The 14,172-nt window shown below is 38.2% G+C and overlaps 1 protein-coding gene across 1 annotated transcript in view; it reads left to right on the forward strand.

Annotated features, from left to right (window-relative positions):
- The window catches only part of tapt1b (transmembrane anterior posterior transformation 1b), a 28,317-nt gene extending 17,764 nt beyond the window's left edge, over window positions 1-10,553 (forward strand). The window contains exons 10-14 of the mRNA XM_017709394.2: window positions 2,198-2,257; window positions 2,440-2,508; window positions 3,208-3,284; window positions 3,397-3,563; window positions 5,527-10,553. Coding sequence (XP_017564883.1) covers window positions 2,198-2,257; window positions 2,440-2,508; window positions 3,208-3,284; window positions 3,397-3,563; window positions 5,527-5,759 — 606 coding nt within the window. The 3' untranslated portion in view covers window positions 5,760-10,553. The remainder of the gene's footprint in view (window positions 1-2,197; window positions 2,258-2,439; window positions 2,509-3,207; window positions 3,285-3,396; window positions 3,564-5,526) is intronic.
- The last annotated feature ends 3,619 nt before the right edge of the window (window positions 10,554-14,172 follow it).

Here is a 14,172-nt window from a genome sequence, read left to right on the forward strand (position 1 = left end):
ATTAACCCAAATCTTCCTCGACAGCGGTTGAGAGCGAGAGGGACAAGCCAGTGTAAAGCTCCATGCCTCTTGTTTTTTACCTTTTCTGGTTTTTATCTCTGGGTTGTCTTATTAAACGGTGGTGGTTTGAATGTGGTGGTAATATAGCAATAAATTCATATAAAAAAAAATATAGTACAGTTGTGTTCAGTAACATTATTATTATTATTATTATTATTATTATTATTATAAAAGTAATAATCACAATAAACAGTGCTTTCTCCAAGCAGCGTAGTATACCAGTAGGCTATGGTTGCTAAGATTATTCTGTGAACAGTGCAGTGGTTTTTGCATTAAAAAGAACTGAGCATTTGCAAAAATTCTTTCCTTTTCCTGAGCTACTGTAGTTCAGCTCAAACTAGAGCAGAACTGTTTGAATTATGCTGTTTGAAACTGAGTAATAAAAAATAAAACATTTTGAAGGGTGAGGTGTTCGGCTGACAACTAACTGAAGGTTATCCATTTAGGGCTGCAGTAATATGCTTGTACCATATAGTGAACGCTAGCTTTATTCCTTCAAGTGTTTGTTTATCTGTGTACATTTTATTTATTTATTTCCACTTCAGAATGAGGGGGTGGAAGTGATGGGTGGAGAGAAGAGGAGGGAGAGAGCGTGAACGAGAAAGAAAGAAAGAAAGACACATGAAAGTAGAGAAAGAGTGGGATGCGCTTGCTGGCAGGGATTAGTGCCAGAGATCTGCTCTGTCTTACAGTGGCTTAGTTTAGTTTTGTCAGGGAGATTAGTGTCACAGCACACACACACACACACACACACACACACACACACACACACACACACACACACACACTGCTGTTCCTCCTCTCCAGTCCATGTCAGTCTATGCTGTATTTACTTTACTTCATCCCTTCATCTTAGGTACCATGAAAGAGCTTGTTAAATGGTGGGCGATCTGAAGGTAATGGGACAGAAAGAGAGAAAAACACAAAATGAGAAACATAAATTAGTCCACTCTGTCACGGTGGACCTTTTTGTACATTTATTTCTAGACAGTAAGACCGTGTAGTGCGTGTTAAGATCCAAATAAAGCGTGGTTACATAATGCACCTCAACACCCTGGGATTAACCCTTTGCTATCGCACTGTCAGACGCAGTTCACCTGATTACTCGCTCATTCACCAGCAATTCAAGTAAAGGGCAAAAAGGACAGAAGGTCCACATTCAGCCTTTGATTTATATATATTATATAAATATAATAAAAATATGCGTGTGTTTTTTTTTGTGTGTGTGTGTGTGTGTGTGTGTATGTGTATATGTATATATATATATATATATATATATATATATATATATATATATATATATATATATATATATATATATATATATATATATATATCCATCCATCCATCCATCCATTTTCTAAGCCGCTTCTCTGTAAGGGTCGCGGGTGTGTGTGTATGTATGTGTATATATATATATATATATATATATATATATATATATATATATATATATATATATATATATATATATATATATGTGTGTGTGTGTGTGTGTGTGTGTGTGTGTGTGTGTGTGTGTGTGTGTGTGTGTGTGTGTGTATGTTTGTATATAACACACATCAATTCATTTTGTATTATTTATTTATATATTTTCTTTCTAGAATTTCCATCAGTATGTTAATAAGAGAGACTGAACCCAAGTGGTATTGGTTAATCAAAGAGAAAGCAGTGTGTTTGATTACTCTTGTCTTGTTTGTGAAATGCTGCTAAACGCTCCAGTGATGGTGGAGGATCTGAGCTGCGTTTCTGTGCAGTTACACTTGATAGTGGGCGACTTAGACACTGGACAGTTGGACAGTAACTATGTTCTGTTTAGAGCAGAGGTATTAATTGCAGAATTAAGAGAGCTGAGCAGTTAAATAGTTATAAATGTGTCAGTTTGAATACCCTTTGTGATGTTGCCCAACAATGTCTTTTTCTCTTTTTTTTGTAAATTTGCACACAGCAGGATACCTGAGCTACAAGTCTGTCTGACAAATGAGGATGAAAAAGTTGACATTGGCTACTAAAATCCTGACTTTATTCTAAGAATTACGAGATATAAACATTAATGCAGTGATTTTAATGCTGTCTTTGTAAAATGTGCTGTAGAGAGACCTGACTAACGATGGTGGGTGGGTGGGTGTGTTTGCAGGTGTACAGTGAATACAGAGCAAGTTTGGCGTTTGATCTGGTCAGCAGCAGACAGAAGAATGTAAGTCCATAAATACTGTAGTAGTTCAACTCTTTAGTCAGGCGCATAATCAAAATAAGCTGTAGTGAAGTGAGTTACACCACTGATGTTACCGCCATAATTTACTATACATCATTATAATGTGTTTTGTATTTATTTGTGTGTGTTGTCCATGTTTTGTGTGGACTTTGGGTGTGTTCTAGGCATATACTGACTACAGTGACAGCGTGTCAAGAAGAATGGGTTTTATCCCTCTTCCTCTTGCTCTACTGGTAACAACCTTCCTGAATCACTTTCACCATTTGCTTTGTTAGTATTGACTATGCAGGTAAACAGGGTCCATTAATTTTAAATAAATAACATATTTTGCCAGTGTTTACTTCTGTTTTATTCATTTATGTATATACATATTTATTTTAACAATTTTTTTTACCTATACAATGGAGTTAAAGTGCACAGTGAAAATCATCATTTTGATTGATAGCTGAAAATAAACAACAATCATCATTCGGAATCATTAAAAGTAAAAAAAATGTAAAACAAAGAAAAGTAAAATAAAGCAAAAAAAAAAAAAAAATCAAGATTCTGTACTATTTTCTAGCTAACTGTTCTAGTTCAACCAAATTTTTCAAAGGTTTTACTTTTTCCACAGTTGTGTTGCTGATAATATACTTTATAATGACACATTTTGTAATAAATTAGAAAATAATGTAAAAGAAAAGCTCAGACTTTTGGACATCACTGTATGTAACTGCTTTCATTGTATTCAACAAGGTTAACGTGCTTTATTTTAACTGTCACATTCATTTTGTTTGCCAGATTTTATTAGTCAAGTTAGTAGTTATTAGTCATAGTTTCACCAACACTGGCTGTGATAATATTATGCAACATGCCACAGCATCATTTCACAATGTCGTGTTTACATTTGCATGATATAGTGGTGTTTAAAACATGGAACTTTTGCTTGAAAGCTCATCCGGGTGGTGACCAGTTCAGTGAAGATCCAGGGTGCCCTTGCTGTTGTGTGCGTTGTGCTCTTTTATCTGGGGTAAGTTATGAAATTGCGTGTGATTTTGTTCTTGCCCGTGCTACACATGTTCAGTAGAACTGTCTATATTGTGCATATGCTGTGTATGTATATTGCGTTCTGTGTGCTGCAGTATGATCACACTGAAGGTGCTGAACAGCATCGTGTTGTTGGGAAAGTCATGTGTGTACGTTAAAGAAGCGAACATGGAGGAGAAGCTCTTTCAGTCACCCCCCTCTGCTGCGCCAAGCAGAGTATCGAGTAGAGCTCACCGAACAAAACACACACGTGAATCAGCAGGTACAGTACACACACACACACACATACACACACTGCTGTCCACAAATCTTACTTCATGAATTCTACAAAAGGGAATGTGTATTTTTTATATTGTTCTTGTAAATAAGCCACTGTAATTGGCCTGTATCAAAGTTTCAGACTAGCACGTTCTCCTCATCTTAGGGTAATAAAAGGGACGATGTTTCTTAGGACACTATGAGGCAATAAACTACTGGTTAATATCTGTGAAATGTACAGTCACAAAAGCATGAACTACAGGCGTTAGCATACTAGCAAATTCTGCTTTTGTTGTTTTGCTGTATTCTTCACATTGAACGGGTCTGAAAGGGCTCTCATACCTGTAGATCTTCTTAAGTGTTGCATCTCCTCTTGTTACTTGGCATAAGCGAGTTTATAAATCTCTCGATTAATATCCCTCTTAAGAACACTTCCAAATGGCCCATATTTTTAACCTGTTGCTGTTCAGACTGTTTACCTACATGCGTCTGAGCTGATTTGTGCAGGAAAGTGAGGGAAACAAAACACTTTAAATCACTGTTTCACATACTGTTAAATCTTTAATTCCGTTGTTTGTAAAGTCTTGAATTTCGACTTTTTCAGAATTCTGTTGGCCGAGAACTGAAAGAGCTGTTTTTGACCATTTTCAAGCATTTGTATATGGCAGTAAAAGGATTGATGTTGTTCAGTCCTTATACACCTTAAACGAACTGCCAGCTGACATCTTCCTGTTCTTCCTTCTGTGCATTATCCCTCTCTTTCTGTCTGGGTCTCAAGGCGTGAGGGTTCTTTCTCCTGTCTTACATCAAACCCATCTATGCTGCTGCCATTGCTTCTTCTTTCTCCATATCTTGCTCTCCTCCTTCCTCCTACTTCACTCCCTCTTTGTCCTGCCCTCCCTTATGCTACTTGCCTGTTCCTCCCTCTTGCTCAGCAGGTGTACCACCTCCTTGCCATCTGCCTCGCTTTGCTATTATTACTTACAACCTCAGTTTACAAGAAGACTCTCAGTATTTAGAATTTTGGTTATTATATTAACCAGTAAATTATGAAGAATTAGAATATTTTTTAGCAAAATTTAAACTGACACACTTTTCCCTTATTCCAAACGGAGTTGATCAGCCAAGAGAGTTTAATACTGGAGCTTTGAGAATGAAGTAGATTATAAATGTGTTGCTCATCTTTTTCAGTGACTTCTCTTTTATTGGCTTCATAACTCCAGTCTCATAGATACATTATATGACCAAAAGTATGTGGACACTTATGCATCACATTTGTTGGACATCCTATTTCCATGCCTTGGACATTAATATGCATTAATATGCCCACTGTTCAGTGGGGTTGTGGTCAAGGCCTTTGCATGCCAAACTGGTCAAACAATGTCTTTATGGCGCTTTCCTTGTGCACAGTGACGCAGTCATGCTGGAACATAGAAAAGGGCCTTCTCCAAACTGTTGCTACAAAGTTGGAAGCATAAAGTTGTCTAAAACATCTTTGTATGCTGAAGCATTAATGTCACGCTTCACAGGAACTGAGGAGCTTAACCCTGAAAACCAGCCCCTGACCATTATTCCTCCTCTCCCAAACTTTACTTTTGGCACAGTGTATCCTGAAAATGAGTGTTCTAGCATTTAAAAAACCTGGAGTCACATCTTCTACACAAAATGCACATTTTGATGCATAATTATGGTTTATTTGCTGAATTTAACATAGCAAAACATAAAAAATGGAAGGTACAAAAGTTATGGCACAATAACTAAGTTTGTTTCCTGTACAGGATGTGAAGTCAGTGTGTTAATAAACACATTTTTTACAGTCAAAAATAAAATGACCAGGGCTGTACAAACATTTGCATATGACTATTTTAAAATGCATTTTTCTTATTCTCACAGAATATTCAAGATTACATTTTTTATATAATATTGAAAAATGAAAATATTTAGAACTCTGACTTCCTGCTTCTTAGGTGAGCCTGAGGATGAAGGCGTATCTGCGTCAGTCATCACTCAACCCACTCACCAGCCTGAGCGCACTGCCTCAAATCTCCCGACCAGCGAATCAGATCAGTTCCTTACGACGCCCGATGAATCGGAAGAGAAGATCATTACACAGGATGGAACAGAACTCGTACACAGAGCTCCTAAGAAAGACCTGCTGGAGATCGATCGTTTTACTATCTGTGGGAACCGAATTGACTGACACACACACCTATATATGCGTTCAGAAAGTGACGAAAGCTGGGAAGCTGGGAAGCTGGTTACGAACTGAAAGACCCTCCCTGTTTACCAGCTTGATTTCTTTTTTGACTTTAAACCCTGGGACTTGCAGGATCAGGGTAGCAAGAAACAGTGGGATATTTATTAAGAAGACCTAATTTATTGAAGTTTCATACTGAAACATACACTCACACACACATCACTCAACCTTCCCTTCTATACTCCTCCACTTATGGATGCTCGTTTGCTTGGACAAAAGGTTGCACAGGCCTTGGACTAGATCTGGGGAGATGATTGCCTGGTTGCTTTGCCGTCCTGATGGGAAGAGAGAGAATGCAAAATGGATCACTTCATTCAGAAGACTAGGCAGACTTTCGATTTTATATGGTGGTAAACATGAAGAATTCAAACAGGTCAGAATGGACTAGTGCGAAGGTCAGTTTGAAGTGGTTGACTTGAACTGTGTGGCATTTTTTTTTCATACTAAATTTTCTGAAAGCTCAGTCCTTTTCTTTTCCAATCTTTATTTCTATTGTTGAGGGCACTGAGACACATCTACAGTACTGTGCAAAAACTGTCTTAAGCCATTTGAGATGGTGTATATGAAATGTAAAGCTTTTTATCTGAGCAGTAAGTTTATTTATTAAAAAAAAAAAACTAACGAATAAAAAAGCAGTGCACATTGTGGTGTTATGGAGGTCATTGTGTTATCTGAACTATTTCAAAATCATTACTTCTTTTTTAGCTAATCAATACTTAATAAAGAGAAGGTGCTGCTGATGAAAATGATATTAGTAACTTATGTTCATTTATTAGTTTTCTCTCTGCTTCAGGAACGTCCAGTTCCCAATTGCTAGGCAGATCTTCCCCTATGGCGCAATGCTTTGCAGCTAGAAAGGTCAAGTCCAGAAGACGGATATTATCAAAACGTAAGACTTAGGCTCTACACTGCCCAGTCCACTCTCATAGTTCTTATGAGTGTGTAATGCTGGAGGCAAGCTCATTTGCATAATTTACTATTCAGTTTTGTTTTGTTTTTGTTTTTTCTTACCCTCCCACTCAGAGAAACGGAGGCCAATTATACCACCAGCCTTGAATGGCTCTGGCACCAATTGCATCTCTTTTAAGCAAAATGTGTTTCTAAAATTAATTTTACTGTCTTTGTTTGTGTTTATGTTGATGTTTATACAGTGTTTTACACACTGCAGAGATAAATAGTTTTAAACAGCTTTCTTGGTTGCTTAAGACTTTTGCACAGTACTGTATAAGCTGCGCATGTTAATGGCTCATGTACAAGAGTGAGCTGTGTAGGCCAGGTCAACACGAAAATGGACTGAAAGTGGCGTTCGACTGAAACACTTTACTTTGATTCCTTAGTTACATCTGAGCATTGAAAATATCATTTATACAACAAATAGTCTGTAGAAGCCAGGGTATCAAAATGGATCAGCTGATTTGATCTTTTTGTGGTTTAATTTTTTTTTTGTGTGTGTGTGTGTGTGTGTGTTTATTTATTTATTTTTAATATTACAAAGCTAAAATGTGGTAATTTTGTATTTTATCAGTCAGGTAGTTTTGTATTTCCTGCTGCAGTCTTAATTCATGCTGAACAACTGTTCATTGTACTTTATTGCTTGTGAATTGCAGATTAGTTTACTACTTAGACTTTTACAGTATTGTTATTTTTGTAGGTACATAACAGAAACACTATAGGAAAACCCCAGGAAAGATGGCATGTAATTACTCACACATTACATGACTTAACTTACAAATTGACCAGTTTATAGCAAAAATATGTTTACTGTGGTAAAATCATAATAGCGTACCTGTAGATCTGTTCAGCTCCTGGATAAGTTATTAGGTTTATTAGGATTATGTCAATAAATCTTCTATTTTTTTTTTTCTTTTCTCCAAGCTTTAATTTTTATATCTGTCTGGTCAGTACCTGATATGGTCAGGCATCCGTTTACTACTTTTTCAACTATGAATAGATAATTCTGCATTTTAGAATTTGAACGCTTGTTGAAGTGTGGTATATCATAGAGGTGGGTGAGCGGGCAAATTATGTCATGATGGTGCCTGGAGACATTTTTTGGAGACATTATGTGTAGTTCAATATTTCATTGCTTCCTGAGTTGAAACAGATAGAAAACCGTTATTTTTGTTCAGCATGTCACTGACTGCACTGCAGTAAATTCAGTTAAACAGGACTAATTGACCCTGACTACACCTTGCATTCATTTGTTTTCTACGTCACATCTGGATAAACCACAAACGGGCAAACGCCTTCTGTTTAGACTTGCATTACATGTGGTCAAGATGAGTCTCTAACCACTTCAGAATGTAGTGTGAGTGACCTGATCTCTCAAAACAGTCCATACAGGTCTATAGGTGTATCATAATACCTGCAATACCTTAAAGGGGAAATTCTACCGCTTCTTCAGAATTTCTCTTGAGATATAAGCAAAGTTTAGAGTTCTTTCATGTGAAATGGTGCATCTTAGGTAAACAGTGGCAGTGATAAAAACCAGGGGTTGTCTACATAGTCAGTTTACGAACCATCCAAAACCACCACGGAACCTACATGTGTCCTCTGAGTTTATGCATGTACATATACATTTTCTTTGGGGACTATTTGTGGTATAATGTTTAAAAAAAAAGAAGTTTTGGGCCAAAATCTGATCTCTGAGCAATCAGAAAACAATGCTTTAGACATCAGACACCGGATTCATAACCATTTCATATGATGACTCACTGTCAGGGAACCTTTAGAGGCATTAACACTTCTGACGTCTGGTTCCTATCACCACCACTGTGAACAATTCAGACTCAGTAACTTGCTCTCAAACAGCATTTCACGGCAAACCACTCACAATAACTTTGTTTATGTCTTAACGATTAAATTATGCGGCTTAATTAGGCATTCCCTTGTGCGTTACAGCTGTTGATATTGGGTCTACAGTAATGTTCGGTATGACTTGGTTTTGATTATAAGGTATCTGACGTGCGCCTCATACAACGGATGTTCTTTCAGATTCAAGCACCACTTAAGGAAGTCAGTTGTTTTCCAGGCTTTTCACAGGTCTCAGTGGAAATAAAGACCGCTCAGATTTGTTCAAGACTAAATATCCAGGAGTTCTGATTTTCTCTTTATTCTATTCACAGCAGGCCTGTACTGCTGTGTGTATGTTGACTATAGTTTAGCTTTAAAAAACATCCTGATTGGAGCATTAATATTTGACTATTTTCACTTATTAATGCATTCAGAATGCTCTTTTAAAAGCTCAGTATGCTTTTTTTCCCCTCCCATTTATACCCTCATAGTGAAAATGCACATCACTAAATATGATCTATCTTAGTTTCTGCCTATTTATTACTTCAAGGTGCTTTTTGTCTTGAAATAATATAGCAATACATCATAAATCTGGTCAGGGCAGATCATTTTCCAGCCTTTGATGTTCATACTCATGTTGTTTCTAGGCAGTTCTGATATTTGTGCAAAGTACTTCATTGTTCGCTTGTTCTTCAGAGACAAATTGAATCTTTCAGTCAGACTTGTTGGTGATTGTCAGCCGTTGAGCTGAACGTCCATTCCAGAGGAAGATTTTTAGAGATTATACTGGCATTTTTACTTTTTAATGACTAATAAAATGCCCTGTTTTTAGCTGCTTTTAAAAATTGATCGGGAAACGAAATTGAAAGATATTATTACATTGAAAAATCAAATGTACATAATGTTCTGCTTACCCTAGATGTAGTCGATACGTCGTGTTTGGTGTTCAGATTTTACTGGTTTAGTTCAGCGCTGGAGCTACAAGGCTCACGTTGTAAACAAACACAAAGTCAATAGTCACACACATCTTTTCTGTAAATGCTCCCCCAAAACTCAGTTGGTTTAAACCGCATCTAGGTCTTCATTATGGTTTAGGACACGTCACAACTTACTTTGAAATGAAAGGAACGAAACTTTGCTGCGTAGCTAAATGCAGCAGGAAGCCCCTCAAGACAACGGGGGTGATATGCTGAATTCTGACTCCTGGACAGAATCGATCATACTGTGCTTCCTTTAGACAAAAGAAAACAAAGTATTTTGGAATAATTATCATTTTTAAAATCTCACTGAGCATGTATTGCTGCAGTGAACGCTTGCCATTTAGAATAATGTGTATTTTTCCATAGCAAGTGAAGGATGATATTTGCCATCATGTCTTTACTGTCCTTTTGTTACTCCTAATTGAAATGATTATAGAAACTTGGAGTGTCAAACTTGGGATTAATCCTGAAAACATGCCTTTAGATGATCCTACATTTTAAGCTATAAATAACTCCTTACTGTTTGAGTTGATTTGAAATCAGTTATTTTGTTTGAGCTTTAGGCCCAGCGGTAATTACCAAAACTGAATTTTTAACTGTAACGATTTATGCCAGCATAACGTTTGTAGCTCAGTTTTAACTTTATAAACTTCCTTGAAAATGAACGCAGATGTTGGGACTTTTGAAGTTGGAAGCTAAGCTCTTTCTAACCTACTGGACATTTCTCTCTTTTTCTGCATGACAAAACGGATTGCTTCTTACGAGTCTTTTCCAGGCTGTGTTTACCTCTGGTTTTTATTGCTCCATATCCATATCAGCAATTACTGAGTTTGTGATTTTGCTTTTTTTCTTTAAGAGCAGAAAGAGGCGGATTATTTCACATCCTTTGTAAGTGATGTATTTTTTGGGGGGGTGGGGAGAAGAAAGGAATTGCATTGGTGAATAAAAGTTTTGCTGTTTTGTACTTCTTGGATAATCTCTCTTTGTGTGTGTGTGTGTGTGTGTGTGTGTGTGTGTGTGTGTGTGTGTGTGTGTGTGTGTGTGTGTGTGTGTGTGTGTGTGTGTGTGCGCGCACCAATGGTTACCATGGACCGTGTTGCCATGGTTTTGCTCCTAAAAGGCAGGTTCAGTCCGTATGGAGTTGGGAATGTAAGCGGATCTGCTCCGTCAAACATTTCATAAGGTAACACACACACAGTTTCACAAAGGACGTCTTACATCGTGTATTTCTTGTCCTGTTTGACAAAACTACATGTGGCGCTTCACAGTGTGTGAACACTACGCTGCAGCAACACCTGCTTTTCAGTGCATTCTCACAAGCACTTTCACAAACTAGGTGCGCACTCATTCGTGCTCATGACTCCTAAACCCACCATTTGTCCGAGAGAACGTCTTTAGAAGAAATAGTTTGCGTCTCGCCCTCACCCCTCATACTGAAGTGTAGCATGGATGTTTTATGTAGTTTATGCTTGGAGTCATGTTCTGTGGTCTCATTGCAACGTCCTCTGCCAATTTTGACAGGAATCGGGCAGATGTTTCTCGAGGTTCACCCTGAAGAAGGTTTTCCCGTTACTGAACTGTGTGTACAAGTCACAGACCTCACGCCTGTATTCATTTATTCTCTCTTTTGTTTGCTGTAATAGAACACAGTTCACAGTGCGAGCTCGTTGATCTAAAGCACAGCCTCCACACGACAAGGTTAATTGTAATTCCACGTTAGAACGTATGCTGCTGTAAAGTGGTCCCGTTTTAAATTTTAAACCACTTAATCCCACCACGTGGCCACATGAAAGTCGAAGCCGTTGGGTACAACTTCAAATTGCGGTGTGAACTGGCTGAGCTGTGACTTCAATGCTGTTTTCATCATGGCTGATGATGGAAGCAAACGGTCAAAGCAGATAAACTACAAATAAAACACATTTTGATGCTTCTTTTTAAATATGTACGCTTGACCCACATTTTATTTCAGCTACATATACAAATAGGTCAAAAACTTGGCTTGAAATGGAATTCCACAAGTGATGCAAAATTTCTGCATAATTTAATTGTAAGATGTAAACAAGCCGTCCAGAGTGGTTTTATCTGAAATAGTCAAGTGTAGAGAAACTTGCCGACATGTTTCTTTGGCGGTAGTGCCAGGAATCGGATGTTAACACCACAAATTGAGCCATTTTATCTACCACCCAAAATGACTAGTGGATCTGTGCTTTTCTATATAATATTGATGATGTACAGTAGAATAGTGGTGATTCTGGAAGAAACTGTTTTCTTTAGGGATTATTTTGCCTTACAACGCTCTGTCCACCATGAATGGGTTTAAAAATGTCTTTCGAACTAAAACTTCATATCAAAAGGATCAAATAGGTGTAATTCCCCTTTAAGTCAGTATGTTTCCTGAAGCATGGGACCCTTCTAATCCCCAAACTGGCTAGATATGAAGTGTGTGTGGCTGAGCTGTAATTATGTCTGCTAAACTCCAGTGATTTTTGGCTGACCTCCAATCTCTCTGTTCTGGGAGGATTCTCATCCCCTGCTCAGCAGTACACACACTCCCTTTACACTCGCACAGCTCATACCTATAATCATTCTTTGAAGAATCACCCATTGGAAGGTTCTTTAGGGAACTAAAAGCCAAAACGCCATAAGTTACACCCACTTGAATAGTTTACGAAAGCAACACTACTGGCTTTAGGAGGTCTGTGCAAATCAGTTGACTAGAACACTCTCAGAAAAAAAAGGTATGAAACCATCACTGGGGCCCCTCTTGTCGGTAGAGTGGACCCTCAAGTGTACATCTACCTTTAGTCAGGGAACATAACTGTTCCATAATTGAAATTGTATTTTCTATGTTGTATTGACTCCACAGCCCGTCTCCGCTCCAGGCTTATTTTACGCTTCTATTTTAAAACATTCGGTTATGAAATGGTACAAATAGGTACTTTTCACCTGGAAAAACTTATTGACGGTGCACTGCTGCGCCTTGAAACTAGTGTTATACCTTTGAAGGAACATTGTTTTACCTTGATGAATGAAAAATGCGTCTGCACAGAACCTTTATTTCTAATAGTGTAGGAACAGCAGGTGAACGCCCTCTTCTAAGACCCGCCCCCTGTTCAAAAGTGTTGACTCAGAAGCAAGAAGTATATCAGCAAAATCAAGAAATAGAAAAAAAAAAAACCATTAAAGTGAATGAGTGATGAAATGAGTGGTATATTTATATTGGAGTGGGTGAAAATAGGTAATAATGGTTTTGGAAAATTGAGTTTGATTTAACTCATGATGCCCTGCGATGGACTGGTGACCTGTCCAGGGTGTATCCTGCCTTCTGCCCGATGAACGCTGGGATAGGGTCCAGCACCCCCCGCGACCATGAGGGACAAGCGGCTTCGAAAATGGATGGATGGATGGAGTTTGATTTAACTCATGATTTGCGTTTGCAAAATATTCTGGACATTTTGATGCTCAATAATAGTTCTTATGCGTTTTTGTTACTTTATTTGAAACAAAATTAACAACACACAGTCACTACCACGTTACTCATGTCACACAGAGGTAATCAGTGTGGGAGAAAAAGGACTGTCTGACTTGCAGGATGGAGCACTATTAGAGTGATTTCAGCAGTGTTGCCAGATTGGCTGGGTGGGTGGGCAGCCTTTGGGCTGGTTTTTCCTTATTTTGGCAGGATTTTTAAAAGTATACTTAATGAATAGATTGCATTACTTACTTAATCTGAACACGCCTAACTTCACATCGAATCATCCATCCATCCATTTTCCGTCAGGGTCACAGGGAGCGCTGGAGCCTATCCCAGCAGTCATCAGGCGGAAGGCAGGATGGACCCTGGACAGGTCGCCAGTCCATCGTAGGATGGACAGACAGACTCACACCCAGGGGCAATTTAGCATATCCAATTGGCCTGACTGCATGTCTTTGGACTTTGGGAGGAAACTGGAGGAAACCCACGCAGACACGGGGAGAACATGCAAACTCCACACAGAGAGAACCCCGGTCACCTGGCTGGGGAATCGAACCCAGACCCTCCTCGCTGTGAGGCGACAGCGCTACCCACCATGCCACCCACATCGAATCATTTATCAAAGTTTTGATTGACATACATTAAAGTCACTCCCGTGGAGAGAAGGCCACAACAGCAGTTACTGTACCCAGTTTATTATTGATGTAATGGTAATATACAATGTATCATATAGACTTATAGATTCAGTTCACTCTGCACTACACAGTTCTATAGTTGGAAACTGGACCGGCTCGGGATCTGTTCAGCAGAGGCTATAGAGGCGACCAAGTTTTTAAAATGATGTGAGGATCCGTTATGCTCGCGGTATTATTTCTGTTCATTTGCCTTTCTGACTGCACAGGACCATCAATCTTATCATAATGCAGTAAAAAAATGTTAAGGAACTAAGATACACATATAAATCACATAAAGGAATGATTTAAATGAAATTATTACTAGTTTCTTTGTCTAGGGGGTTCTTAGATGTGTGACAAGAACAAACAGAAAAAGTAAATAAAAAGATTTTGGTTCTGTTTTTATGGATCTTTAATAAAATAGTTATAATGAC

Source organism: Pygocentrus nattereri, chromosome 22 (genome assembly GCF_015220715.1).
Source record: "Pygocentrus nattereri isolate fPygNat1 chromosome 22, fPygNat1.pri, whole genome shotgun sequence".
Classification (NCBI taxonomy): Eukaryota; Metazoa; Chordata; class Actinopteri; order Characiformes; family Serrasalmidae; genus Pygocentrus; species Pygocentrus nattereri.